This window comes from Chlamydotis macqueenii, chromosome 1, assembly GCF_036417535.1.
Source record: "Chlamydotis macqueenii isolate bChlMac1 chromosome 1, bChlMac1.mat, whole genome shotgun sequence".
NCBI classification, from domain to species: Eukaryota; Metazoa; Chordata; class Aves; order Otidiformes; family Otididae; genus Chlamydotis; species Chlamydotis macqueenii.
In genome coordinates this window covers 51,529,438-51,544,337 of record NC_141556.1, presented here as the reverse complement: position 1 = coordinate 51,544,337, position 14,900 = coordinate 51,529,438, and the positions used below count along the sequence as shown (strand labels likewise).

Below are 14,900 nucleotides of genomic sequence, written 5' to 3'. Positions count from 1 at the left end.
GAAGTTCCCGAAGCATGATGACTACATGCTGAGACAAGGCAAATGTAGAAAACTATGAAGTATCTGTCATAGACAAGGGCAGTCATTTCACTACAAACCTTTTCAACATGGAAAAGCCAACAACAACAACAAAAAAAACATTTCACCAAAAAAATAAATACATGGCAACTATGTAGCATTGGTTTTGAATGCTCAATTAGACATCAACAGCTTGCAGAGGCAGGCTCAAAAGGTTACTCAGGAAATGGTGGAAATCACCCATCATCTCTCATTAGTACTTAATGAGAGATATTTTTCCAGACAGTTGCCTGGTATTACAAGGGTTATGCAAGCTTGAAGCAGTTCCAAAGTCTATTTGTGCAGGTGGGTGATTAGAGGAAATAAAAAGTTGATAATAGTCATACCCAACTCTCATGGATGATGCAGAAACAACTAAGCAGACCCCCTGCTGCCACTGGAATGCACTTCACTGGTAATTAGTTCCAAGCACAACCCTGAAATAGCTGCCACATCCAAGACTGGGCCGGTTATAGCTTCAAGTGCTTTCAACAAGACAGTTGCAGATATATATTTACAACCCTACTCAGAACAATGGTTATTCAGATTTAAGTGTGTGGGAAACAAAACTAATTCAAAAGAGCAAATTCAAACAGTTTAGTCCAACTGTTCTCTCTAGGCATCCAGTGTAGCTACCTACTGATTCTATTATTCAGTATTCCATCTGCTCTTTTGAAATGTCTCTTGTAATGTTCGTTCCTTGAAATTCTGAAATACATGATTGTCCTTATCTGTAGTTCCTAGATTTATGCCATGTTGAATAGTCATTTAGGAGAGATTTGCTTTGGGGATTTAGTAAAGTTAAAACAATTTTAAAGTTGAATTTTATACTATGGAAAAATGGGTAGTCCTTCAATTTGGGTTACTATATAATATGAACCTTTTTGTTTTATGCCTGACAAAATATGAGATTTTGTAATTTTTTTTTTCTGGATTTCTATGTGAACTCCAGCCTAGCTTAATTTACTGTATAAAGTTGCTGTGAATCTTTGCAATGGGTCCACCGCTTACAGGAGACATTATTTTTATCACACATGCTATCCGATAAATCTTCTATCTGGCAGCTCTTTATCAAATCAGGGGAATTCCTACTGTTTTGTGACCTTTTCTGCTCATTTTTGGTTCTTCGTTAGTTTCTTCCTACTTGTTGGCTTGGGCTCCTGCCTTGTAAGTTTACTGCTGGTGGAATCCAGCAACCTAGATTGACCCACAGTGAATGAACTGAGCCTAAGTAGTGGTGTCTTCATACAAAATGTTCAGATATATTGTTTTAAGACTTGCACTGAAATATGTCTACGGGTGCGTTTTAGTGTAATAGGGTGATTCTCCTTGCTCTGCCTTAGAAAAGGATAATTGTGTTTTAATAAGCCCTCTTGTAAGCTTTGGGAAGATCATTATGCATAAATACTCTTTACCATAAGGAACAGGATTCAGATGATTCTTCATGTGGGCCTGGGTCTCTTTCTCATTTTTAGATAAAGCTCAGCAACAGTAGAAAAGATTCCCTGAGGCACAATCTTGGCAAATTTCTTGGTGTTCTCAGCATGAGGATATCAGCATATCCCTGATAAAACTTCCATATCTTTGATTATCTCTGGAATCAGAAGATACTGGTTTTCCTATCACTCCAGTGTGGCTAAAAGTGGCAAGTCTTCTTTCATTCCAGTTATGAAGCTTTTTAAAGGACTAGATGATCACTTTCCCATTACTGAAGAGCACTAAAATCTAATCCTTATGGTACCATGTATGATGAGACCTACATTGACCTGTTCATTTCTTAACCAGTCAATTAAACCTACCCTTCTGGTGGCTGACATCTGTGAGGAGATGTATGTAAATTCAGTCACTGGTGACTGATCCTCCAGAAACAGTACTATTTCCGTATTATCTCCTTTTGTACTCTTCCAAGATTTCTGTTGTGGTTATGATTGGTTTCTCTCTGAGACAGAAGATTAGCATTACCATGTTCTTTTCAGAGCCTTGTGCCTCCATATAACACATTTGTTATTAAGAGGACATACAATATGTACAGACAAAGGCATTCCAACTTTTTTTTTTGCTAAAGATGGATCCAAAACCATAGAAATTGCCAGACTGGGTAAGTGTTTCTGTAGATGTTTTCTAATAGTCTAGCAAATGGAGTCTGCTATAACTGATCAAACTTAAGTCTGTCTTGGATACCACACTAGAAAGCATTTTGATCCCAGACAGCACCACGCCATCTGGAACTTTATTCACATTTTTGTATTATCCTGATGCTGGGGTGTCTGAAACAGATGCAAGGTTTTAGCCTGCCTTCAAGTAGTTTGAAACATTGCAGGAAATCTTCCACACTGAGGAGAGCTTGAGGAATAATAGGATGTTATTTACTAGTAATAAGGTGCCTTTGAAATTGTTGTCTATATACGTATGCAGGTGTATCTATGCACGTTTCTGCATATGTATATATGTGCACATTAATTTTCCACCCTTCTTTTTCTTTCTCCCAGAGTTGCAGCTTACAAATCTGTCCAGGCCCTGAGGTTATAGTATAAAGCTCTACAAGGTCATAATGATTAGGCTTTGTGCTTTAAGTATTTTGTTCGTGTCTAGTATTATATTTTCAGAGGTATTAGAATTGAGTATATATATTTATTCACACCATTCGATGTGTAGTGTATAATCTAGTTCTAGATTATTACGGGCCCATACCTCTAAAGTTAAATATATGTTTAATCTGTTCATATAGCAAATTGTAAATCTGAGCATATAGTATTTAAGTAACCCCACAAATAATTGGAATGTGGAAACAAAATTGGCTGAGTATACATATGCATTTTGGTTCAGAGCACTGGATGTGAATTTGAAATAAGTTGTAGTTGCCAGTTACTATTCATTGCTTCAGTCACAGGCTGGTTTTGGAGCACATAAACATAAACTGAATTGTAGAAATAACAGATACAATAGCTAATACAGATGTAACTGTAGATTTTGAAAAGGACGCTAGCATGTTTCTGTAGTGAAAGTGGAAAACTGATGATTAACTGTGTTCTGTTGTGAAGATTTATTTCTGAGGTGAAATCTAATTATAACTGTGTTTCTGGAATATGGGCTGACTTTTGGCTTTTGATATTTTGCATGCTGAGATATGGTAGGAAGTGTTCTGGTTGGTATACTTGGTATCTGCCTGATAGTTAGTATTGTGGCATTATGTACATATAGTGCCTTTGAGTATGTTATGAGAAAAATTATCTATTAGAAAGGTTCCAGTGAGCAGTTTGTCCTCACAGTACGTCGACAGTGGGATAAAAATTTTGATGCAACACTTGTTGAACTGTGGTGATATGGTCTATTACTATACCTAAGGGCATTTTCTCTATGCAGTGTACCCTATGAAAGAAGACAATCATCCACTAACTGTCTACTGGTATCACAGCACAGGAAAGGCAAAGTAAAAGGCAAAGTTCCCAGTGCATGATTTTTAAAAGTAGTTTGAGTTAAACAGTTAATGTTTTTATGGTTTTGTCTGACATCTTAATATGTGATAGCAGTAAAATAACACCATAGTTTGCTCTTACAATATACTAAAAGAAGACAATATTAATTTTTATTTCTCTCTCTCCAGACTGAAATCTGAGTGATTGTTAAAAGTTTAAAGCAGTCACCATATCCATGAATAGCAGGTCCTTGCACTCCCCTCTTTAGTTGACAACCTGTTATCCTGTAAACTTCAGGAAAAAAGCTTACTATATTTTTTACCATGATGGTAGAAATAAATTATGATTTCAGAAAGATCTTTAGGAAAAAATGGTTGCAGATTTTAAGACTGTGAGTTGGGATTAATTCCTCTAATTTTAGGACTTTGATTCAGTTGCCCGTACACAGATGTCTACTGACATTTGAAATACTTTTGTGTGTCCCAGGCTGATGCCTGGGGAGTGAAATTCCACAGTTACTGCAAGCCTCTTGCAGATGCCTTGAATTTCCTTGAAGCACTGAGGTGGCATTAGTTAACCACACTTTGGCAGTTGAGTCTTGCCTTATTTACAATAAGAAGTGTCTCAGCTAGCTCTCTAGACTTAATTTAAAGCTATTTGTGATGGTTTAGCCTGAATTACCACACAGTTTCTCGCTCACCCTCCCCCTCCCCAGCAGGATGGGGGAGAGAATTGGGAAAGAAGGAGAACTCATGGGTTGAGATGAAGACAGTTTACTAAAATAACAAGGAAAAACTACAATAATAACAGAATATAAGGATATTAAAATATACAAAGTGAACAATATATGTTTTCTCACCACCTGATGTCCCAATGACTGATACAGCCTGTCCCGAGCAGTGATCACAGAAACAAAACCGAGTGGCGAGCAAAAGGGAGCCAGCAAAGTAGAGGGAACAAGGCCAGCAAAACGAAGGAGAAAGATGGATGCCAGGAAGGCAGATACCCACCCTGGCCAGCCGCCACTTATATACTGAGCATGACATTTATGGCATGGAATACTCTCTTTGGCCAGTTAATGTCAAGTATTCTGTCCGTCTTTCTCCCAGCTTCCTGCATCTGCAAATTAGTGAGACTTGGAAAGCAGGACGGTGTCCTTGGTCTCATTCACAACAACTTGTATCATCAGGGTGTTTATCAATATTCTTCACACAAGAAATCCAAAACACACCAGCTACTGAGAGGAAAATTAACTCCATCCTTGCCAAAACCAGGATACTAATTCATATCTTAGTATAATCAATGAAGTTTAGGGCTTGTTCCTCTGACCTAATATTTCTTCAGTATAATGTATCTGAACATAAAATATTTTCTAAATTCTAATTAATTCTGGTTTAACTGGCTTTCGTTGACTTAAAGCAGAGTTTATCATGCTCACTGAAATGTAGCTGTATTTCACGAAATCCCATCTTGTAAGTCTGAAGAACAGTTTCTGAATCACTCAAGACTGAGAACAAGTTTATTTGTAAAGCAGTGTAGTTACTAGCATAGGAACACAGAAGTTTAACTTTAGGCCCTGAATTTTGGTTCCAGAAATCAGTCCTGTTAGACACCTATAATACATTACATAAAGCAGTGTTCATTTTATTCAGAAATTCTTTTTGTACTGAAAGATTGCATTGCTAATGAATCACTGAGTACTTATAATGTCAGTGAGAGTAGACCAACTTTAATTCCTATGAAAGGATTAGTTAAGATGTTAATTACTATATAATATCATATGTGTGAGATGGGAGCTTAGAGTACATTCATAGTTAAACATTTTTATGAAGAACATAACTGTATGCTTATATTAATTAGATTTCAATAATATTGAACTGAATAATAGATAAAGCTGAACACTAAGTACAAAAAGCATATTTTTCACAATTGCATTATATATGACTGGTGAAAACCAGATTTTGTGAGGTGTTTGTCATACTGCTTCCTTCTTCTCTTAATGTTCTTATAAAAAGATGCTGTAAAAAATAAACGTTTCCTATATTAAATGACTTAAAACTTCTAAATTTGTAAATTAAAAAAAAAAAACAGTTATGAGAATTAGTTCTTATTCAATGCTATTCAATGTAGGGATATATAAGATAACTGTTGTTGAAATATGGAATAACTGGAACAGACCAGTAAAAGCTAATCTGGATTTCTGGATTTGATGGAGTTGATTCAATATTAATAGTTTTTCCTGTAACTGGAATCAAGCCACTTGTCCGTAATCAGAGTGTAGCTATAACTTAAACAATGCCTGTGTGACTTGAGAGTAAAAAAAAAAAAATTAACGGTGGTAGGAACAACATGACCTTCAATTTCCATCAATGATGTTATCATTTGTAATTACAGTCTTTTGATGCATAAGGAAAAGGCTAATAATAGGCACAGGCAAGTTGTCAGTTGTTGACCGGCACAGGCAGGTCACTAGTGTGACCATTGCTGTAAACATTGAGTCTGCTTCTTCTGCAAATACTTCAAAAACTAGGAAAAGTAGCAAATAGAATTTTAAGAGATATTAAGATTTGAGATGTGAGAAACCTGTATAAGCCTGTGAGAAATTTAAGAATTACCATCTTTTTTCATATGCCTTGAGGTGATTATTGGTGAATGTGATCATGATGACATTGTAACACTTCCTGTCCTTTAAAACTTTGTATTCTAAGCCAATCAATCAACCAACTTATAAAGAAAATTAGTAATATTTGCCAGGATGTAAATCAGCATAGCTATTTTTATAATCCATATTAGATGAGTCCAGTTAATCCAAAACCTGAGTTTATCTAACTTTTTAAAAAATTATTTTGGTTATTCTAGTTGTGGAAAACATAACATAGTATATTTTCTTTATCCTATCCTATTCTGTTTCCTTTGCACTGAAACAAAGGAAATGGAGGATGGGAAGTCCTCAGTAACCATTTTTAAAAAGGTTCCAGTTACGTAATCCTTGAAACAGTTTCTTATGTATAATGGAGGCAGGAAGGCATATTGTTAGAGAATGCTGCAGTTCAGTAATATTTAGCTGTTACATGATCCTGGGAATATTTAAAGCGTGAGTAAACTAAGCTGCGGTGACTGTCATTGATGGCTTGAAACAGAATAAAATGGTGCACAGAAAACTGTGTTCATTACCATCAGCACCAATCTGTATTTCTAACTATCTGTCCTTTGAGTGATGCATCTTTGAGATACTTTTGCATCTGCTAGGTTTCGTGTGCTGATTTCACTTGCAAGGCTTTCATCTGCTGAGCAGCTACAGGGCAGCTGTGCTTAAGCACAGCCACACAGGCTTCACAGCAAAAGAACAGTGACAGAAACTGAGGGGCTGCTGAAGTACTGGGGTGTTGTGTTTTTTGTAGGTTTGGCTGTTTGTCAGAGACAATCGTTCTGTTTGTTTCTCACATCAGTAGGTATCTAAGTGCACTAAGTACACTTAGCTAGACTTGCATGGAATATTTATCACTCTGGAAATTATTTCTTGCCTTCCTAGACGATGCCTATATTACCACATGTCTCTGCAGCAGTGTAGTCCCTTGTTCACTGTCTCCGTACATGGTGCAGGCCCCTCTCAAAGCAGGACTCAGAGTCCTCAGTCAGGGAGGTACATTGATAATTATCTATTGATGAGTCTGTCCATAGACTGAAAGATGGCATTTCATATTTTGTAGCAAAAGAGGGTAAGAATTTCAGCTCAATTAAGATGCTTCTAACACTCATATTTAGTCTTCATCCTCACTATGAGATTTCTGAAGACTCTGACAAAGTCTGGTGGGGTGTCTTCTTGTCAAATCCCTGTCCCTCCTTTGATGGGCCAGGCTTGCAAATCGCAGGATACTCATTGATATTCTGCATGTAAACAGTTTTCCAGTTAGATGCCAGGCCAGACAGGAAAGCATAAAAGAGAATAAAGGCTTTCTGAATTGCCATCCAAGTTCTTCCATGTTAGGGATGAGGATTCACCTTAAGTTCATTTCTAAGGCTGTATAAAAATTTGTTTGATTCATTGTATTAACACATATGTGTTAATTTCTGAATGAAAAGAATTCAGAGACAAGATTTCTTTACACATTTGCAATAATTCAGGAAGAGCCCTTCTATGTCTTAAGACTGCATACCTAAAGGACCAGCAGTTTTGATGCAGATGCTTTTCAACAAAGTTGGAATTGTGTCTGTGGCAGGGAGGGTTCACTCTGTCACACCTGAGGTTATGTACAAGATGTCTCCATTTTGGATGTCCGCCAGACTGCCACCTGAACTTTCGTTTACACTTTCATTAAGTGTAATAGTATTGAAGAAACGTTCCAGCCTGGTATTTCATTTAGAAGAACAGTTTGTCAGTCTATATTTGACCAGAATCTTTAAGGCCTCATTCAGTTATATAATGTTTCTATGGGGGCTATTTCTTAGAATCATGCATGCTATGAAAGTATCTGTAAGTTGGAAAAGCCATGGCATTTATGTTCTTGCAACTATTCTTCTTTATCGTTTGTTAGCTATGTTAATGTATTTCCTTCCCTTTAAAATCTCTGTTATGCTTCCAAGAATTCTTTCAGGTCAGTAGGACTGAGAGGGAGAAGCTTCTGTCATTGCTTTCATGGAGGCATTTGTGACTTGTGCAGATGGAGGAGATTATGTGTGTTCCTGCAGAAATTGGTTAGACGAAAATTCTCTAGCTTACAGCACTGGAACTGTTTGGTTTTTTTTTTTTTATTTGGAGTTTGGCTTTTTTTTTGGAGTGGATTTGCCCACAGAGTGAAAGTACATGAGATTTGAGTGTAATCATTGCCTTAATGCAGAGCTGCAGGTATTATAGCACATTTGGGAACATGGAGCACATGTGTTTGTAACACACAAAGAAAAGTACTCTATAAATTCACAGACATGATAAAGACCACCATGACCATACACAGGCAATGGCATTTTCCCCAGAATCTGCAGTAAAGTATTTCTTTAATAATACAGTTCTAAAGGCAAGAAGTAATGTGGAGCTTTTGGCCTCCTGCTAAGTCATTCTGGTGCTTGGTTACCATCACAGCTGGGAAGCTGTGCCTTATTTCATAGTCCTCTCTATCCTCTGACCTGATTTTCACTAACTTTACTTTACATTGTTCAAACAGTGTTAAGAGCATTTAGAGAAGGTAAGAGTGATATTTTACATCCCTTTAATGGTCCTTCACAGTGCCATAAAATGGTAACAGCATCACAATATATGTCTGAACAGCAGTTTCCCATGTACCTGCAGGTACGTAGACATTTTTAAGCCAGCTGTAGGTTATCTAGCTGTCATACTGCTAGAAAGGTAGCTACTGCACTGGAGAGCTCAATGTAGGACAGAAATTTCATCAAGTAGTTGAGTACATTTTTGTGCAGTTAATCCTTGCTGATCTATTACATGGCTCACAGTGTCCAGGAAAGTTGTCACTGACGGCTGTTAACATGCTCTAAGCCAAGTGTGAGTTTATACAACTTGTTGAACTGAGTCTTATGTGTTAGGATTTTCCAAGATGAGATGTGACTTGCATTAGAAAGCTCCCTTTTAAGTCACCTCTGCTATAGTGATAGCACTTGGATTCACAATTGGTAATTCAGGATAACAAAAGTAAAATACTTGTGTTTGTTCTGTGCCTTATCTTATTTAGGTATTAAGAGAGTGTTATATCCTGCCTTAACATAGAATGAATGTATAAGCTGACAAAATAAGTGTAGGTATGCAATATATTCCTGACCAAATACATTTAAATTGTAATATGTTTTGTAATTTGAAATAATGTTCTGAGTAGCATTCTGTTTTCAAAATAGTTTTTTTATTTTAAAATGTATGAAGTATTTGTATGTTCACATAAATGCTATTTTTATTCACAGATAATGCACCTCAGGTAGCAATTACCGCACCAGGATCTGGTAACCATAGAAACAGCTCTACAGGCCCAACACCTGACTGCTCTCCTCCATCACCAGACACTGCACTTAAAAACATAGTGAAAGTTATACGTCCTCAGGTAGGTGATCACCATAAGCATCCTCTTATTAGTTGTATTTTTCATTTTAAAAGCAGGCTATGATAAATGTATTCTAAGAGGATGTTATCATTATACACATATGAATAGGTCAGAGACAGATCAACAGAATGCAAAAATATTTTCTGTACTTAGGAAGAAATCTTGATAGCAGGAGAAGATAGAATATTTTATGAAACAGACTGATGATGTACAGAGAGTACATTTTTCTTATAGCATTAACGATGAATGAAGTCTTTATGAAATATTTTGTATTTTTCTGTACTGTTAGTTTTCTTCCAAGTTTCTGTTCTGCTTTTATCAGTATTAATTCCCTGTTACTTTTTCAAGTTTTCTTTCCACTTTCTGTATCTCCTTCTTTAGTTTACCTTCTCATATAGTACTTCTTCTTGACTTTCATCCTTCCTAACTATATGTATTTCTAATACTGTTTGGTAAAGAAGATGCTTAATGCGTGGAAAATCTGAGTGGCCTTTGTAATTCTTTAAGGACTACAGCCTTTTAAAATAAAATCTTTAAATTAAATAAATCTTAGACTTTGATTCAGTAGTACAGAGGTAATCACCATAGAGGAGTTTGTTTTAGAATCACAGCATCATAGTATAGCATAGGTCAGAAGAAAACTCAAGTATGATCTAGTTTCCTGCTTAAAAAGGTGTGACCCTAGGTGTGTCAAAGCTAGCTGTGACACCTGCACACTAAATTGGTTAATTGTGAAACTTTTTTGGTGTGAACCAAAAGAACTTTTATTTCTCTCCTGCCAATTACTGGGTTCAAATGCAGCCATCTGTTCTCCATCACTGAGCTCATCTCTGCAACTGAGACACTTTGATGCTAGTGGATGCAGGTTTTGTGTCATCATTATGTTGCTGGCATTTGTTTTACTTGAGAAATAAGCTGACGGATACATGATATTTTGGTAAGAATTATATAGGACAGATTGTTTTGGTGCTGCACAACTGACTGCATTACAGTGATGGAGATGGGTCTTCCTTTCAGTACTTATTGGAGCACACAATTCAGAAGGTCTTGTAGAATTAAAAGTAATTACTAGGTACACCTGCCATTTCTCTCTAGGAGCCATTGGTTTCCTGCAGTTGGCACTGTCAATGCACAGTAATTCTAATGACTTGTTGGTGCAGACCATCCCTCTTTGACAATACAACAGTCTGGGTTCCACATGTTGGTTTAAATCTACATTGCAGAGGGTCTAAAATAACAGCTTCTTCTCCTTTTCTCTTTTTATAGTTATTTTTCATTTTTCTTGTTCCTGTAGTCTCTCTGTCCCTCCCACCTCCATCAGTATAGTACTGAAATGCCTCCTTCCCTCTAAGCTGTTTTTTATAGTAGGCGGCAAGCAAAGAGAAAGGTATTAGAATATTGTTGGAACAAGCTGTTGTGTGATAGTTTATTGAAAATAGCATTTAAAAAGCTGTTTCCATCATGATATTGCCAACAGATGGACCCAGAACACTGAATGGTGATGTTCTCCTGCTAGTTAACTCTGAATGGATTCAGCAGATTCTGGGGAGCTATTTTCAAATTTAAATCATACTATTTACTGACTCCCAGTATTCTCATCATTCTGCACAACAAAAGCTAGCTGTGTGTTATGTATAACCAGAACTTTACCACATTTCCTAAATGTCTCTCATGTGGCCCTACATGTGGTATACTTCGTATGTAGAAAACAGCAGAAAGGCATATGTAGGCTAGTGTTTAATGTATGTTGTAAATCTATGTGCTAACACACAAGAAGATGGGTACACTAGAGCATTCAGATCCCATTATGCTTCTCCTTTCTCCATGTTTTATGCACATTCCTTCAGTATTGTTCCTTTTCTTTTTGTTGCTTACTAATCACCTCCCCCCAAGATCTCAACCCAAGAATTTAGACAATGAAACTGTAGATATTTGCAGTGTGATGTTTGCAAACCATTAGTGTTAATTCTGCCTGCATATTTAATTCCTTTATTCCACGCCTGCTGCATTCAATTATATGGTGAGCTCTTTGAAGGTTAACACAATGGGATTCTATTCTTGACTGACCTCTCACCACTCATGTAAAACTGATGAATAGTGTTATGCAATGCATGCAAAATAATTAATTTTCTGTTGTCTGCCAGGGAGTATTCACACTTTTCTAGCAAAATAAACAGATTTTAAACAGATCTAAACCAGGCATCATATAAATTTCCACAACAGCTTTCACTCCTTTTCTCTTTTCATATGTCTTGTGCATCCAGCACGGGAAGGTGCCAGTGAAAGGCAGAATGGGACTCTTCAGCAGCTAGTTTTGCACCAGGCAGGGTTTGGTAGCTTGGGTGGAACTGCCAGGGAAGTCTGACCTTTCAACTCATACAGTTATTTTCATTTATAGACTTGCTTTTTTTTTCCTGGAGGGTTGTGCATATAACAGTTTACCGGCAGTGAGGAGAAACACTGTGTGTCTGTGTAAGCAGTAGCAGAGGGGACTAAAGATTCCTTCCTCCCACCAGTCTGGTGAGGGCAGGTGGTGGCAGAGTGGAAAAAGAGAAACCCGGTGAGCTGGGTTTGAACCTGGTGAGCAGAGGTGGGGGTCATTCTGCCACCTGTTCTCTTTGCCCTTTTCTTCCTAAGACTGCATGTCAGCTCACATGATGGCAGTGCATATACATGCTTCAGCACATGACAGATTTTGAAGATATTTGTATGAATGTGAGGTTTACCACAGCACAGTGGCCTCTCCTCTCTCCTCTTCCATACATTCATGTACCAAACAATACAGCTGATGGGAGACCTTGTCAGCTACACCTGCTATGTGAGGTCCTTGAAGAGGACAGGGGCTGTGATGCTTCACTGTCAGCCCATGGGTGAAAGTACCACAGCTGGGAAGTGTGAGACAGGAGCAATCTCACACACAAAGTATGAATCCAAGAGTTCTGGGTCATGGGCAGTTAAGAGATTCTTCAGAGTGCACTCAAAACGTATTTTGTCTTTTTCATAGAATCATAGAGTAGTTTGGGTTGGAACAGACTTTTAAAGATCATCTAGTCCAACCCCCCTGCAAGGAGCAGGGACATCCTCAACTAGATCAGCTTGCTCAGAGCCCCGTCCAGCCTGATCTTGAACGTTCCCAGGGATGAGGCTTCCACCACCTCCCTGGCAACCTGTTCCAGTGTTTCACCACCCTTACTGTAAAAAAAAAAAAAAAAAAAAAAAATCTTTCTTTTATCTAGTCTAAATCTACATCCTTCTAGTTTAAAACCATTATCCCTTGTTCTATCACAACAGGCACTGCTAAAAAGTTTCTCCCCATATTTCTTATAGGTCCCCATTAGGTACTGGGAGGTTGCTATAAGGTCTCCCTGGAGCCTTCTCTTCTCCAGGCTTCTAGTTATCTCTTAATCCAGCCCTAATTATCCCCCTTCTTATATTAAAAACATGCCATCATAACACCTGGCTGGGAATTTCTATTTTGTCCCAACCTTTCACTCACCTTTCTGGAAATTTATCCTTTCTTCCATTCATTATAGTGAATTTTGAGGTGAGAAACCCGCAGTTTGTTGTGACCCTACCACTCCTCCCTTGTGAGATCCCATTGCTCTCTAAAATCTATCTAAAACTCTCTTTGGATATGTCTCAACAATTCAATTCAGTACACTACCACTAAAGCTGAAGCCTATTTTAAGTGAAACGGTGTATCTCCCTGGCACAGTACGGCACTCTGGAGAGATACTAACTCAGATCTCAGAAGCAGTATTAAGTTCAGTGCCACAGTGCCACCCACCTCTACTGCCTCCAGTCCTGAAGCTAGCACACTTAACAGCAATTCAGGGATCTGTGTGCTCTTTTGTCTCTGTACCTTAGCTATGGCTTGTCCTGTGATCCAGCATTTTGCAAATACACATCTTGTTTTCAAATTTTCATAGGGTCAATCTCTGAAAAAGAGGATTTATTGAAGTTACATATATGCAGATAAGAAACAAACAGAATTTAGTTCAGAGTTTGAATCACTTGATCATTTTTTTTCCAGATTGTCCAGACAAGTCTTTGTAACTCATGAATTGCTGACTAATTGCAACTTTAAGAAATACAGTTTCAAGTTAACGACATTGCCCTCTGTGAACTAACAGCACATGGGGAAAAAAATGATAGGTGGTAGGAGACAAAGTAGGTTAATGTGTTAACTGAAATCCTCCTAAATTTTAGACTCTTCTCCAAGTTTTAACTTAGTTACATTAGTATATATAGTAAAATATAACTTACCTTATCAAATTGGATTTTTAGAAAGTGATAGTAAAATTGAGCTTATTCTACCACAATCCCTATAGCTCTCAGTCTGGATGAAGCCTGAACAAATTTTTCATATTAGCCACTCAACCAAGATTTTCCTTACTTGAAGTTATGCATATATACATAGTGAGAGAAAGAGCACTTTTTTTTTCCTCAGAGACTGATTCTTTTGCCAGTGCTATTCACTTGTAGGTCATTGGCCAATTCTCATAAAATTGAATTTTGACTTCTCACCTTTTACATTCTTATTAAATGTAGACCAGCATTTACATATTCTCTTCTTATCTTTCTGAAATATGTTTCAAATGGCTAACTGTAAGTACGGCTTTTGATGTCTAAATGTGGATTATTTAAAAGTGACTTGGATTTTATCAATCATAAATTAGTATTTTCCCCATTTTATATGAATAGGCAAACTTCTGGAGAGTGTTGTTTCAGTGATATAAAGAGGGATCCTGGTAGAAAGATAAAGGAACAGAGAATTTCAGTGTTTCTGACATAACAGAATTTCATCATCTTGTTCTTTCTGGCTTTATTCTTAAGGCCTGCAATAATCTATTCATCACAATATTGCTTTTTTTTTCTTGTGGATTTGGATGTGCTGTCTTTACATTAGTCCTCATTTTTTGATCTATTTTTTTTTTAACCTATTTAAACAAAGTTACAATTCCATCTATGGTTCATTGTTTCTCTGGCTAAGACATCTAACAATATAAGAGGACATAATAGTTTAGATGTTCGAGAACAAAAGAAGTTATCACAATTTTCTGCAAGCAGTAATAGAATCTTGCAGGACATCTATAGCCTCTGATAGACCTGCCTCACGTCTTTGGGCTACCAGGTGTGCCTTGCCTAATGTACAACTATTTTGTTCATGCACGTTGGGCCTGACGTAACTGTGTAGAGGTAGTTCGTCTAGGAATAGGGAAAGACAGGAGTGATGATGTTCCACCCCTGTAGCAGCCTGGTTGTGAACGGACAGACCAACAATAGGAAATATGTGCTTCAGAGCCTCTCTAGTCGACCTAAAAAGTAATAGTAATTTAGATTCAAGGAAATTAACTCTCATCCTTTTTGCAGTTAGGTGCAGGAA

At 37.3% G+C, this 14,900-nt stretch overlaps 1 protein-coding gene across 2 annotated transcripts in view; it reads left to right on the top strand.

Annotated features, from left to right (window-relative positions):
- ANKS1B (ankyrin repeat and sterile alpha motif domain containing 1B) overlaps positions 1-14,900 on the top strand; it is a 444,690-nt gene that overhangs the window by 151,569 nt on the left and 278,221 nt on the right. For both annotated transcript variants that reach the window (XM_086750799.1, XM_086750791.1), the window contains exon 11: positions 9,378-9,514. In XM_086750799.1, the coding sequence (XP_086606925.1) occupies positions 9,378-9,514 (137 nt within the window). The remainder of the gene's footprint in view (positions 1-9,377; positions 9,515-14,900) is intronic.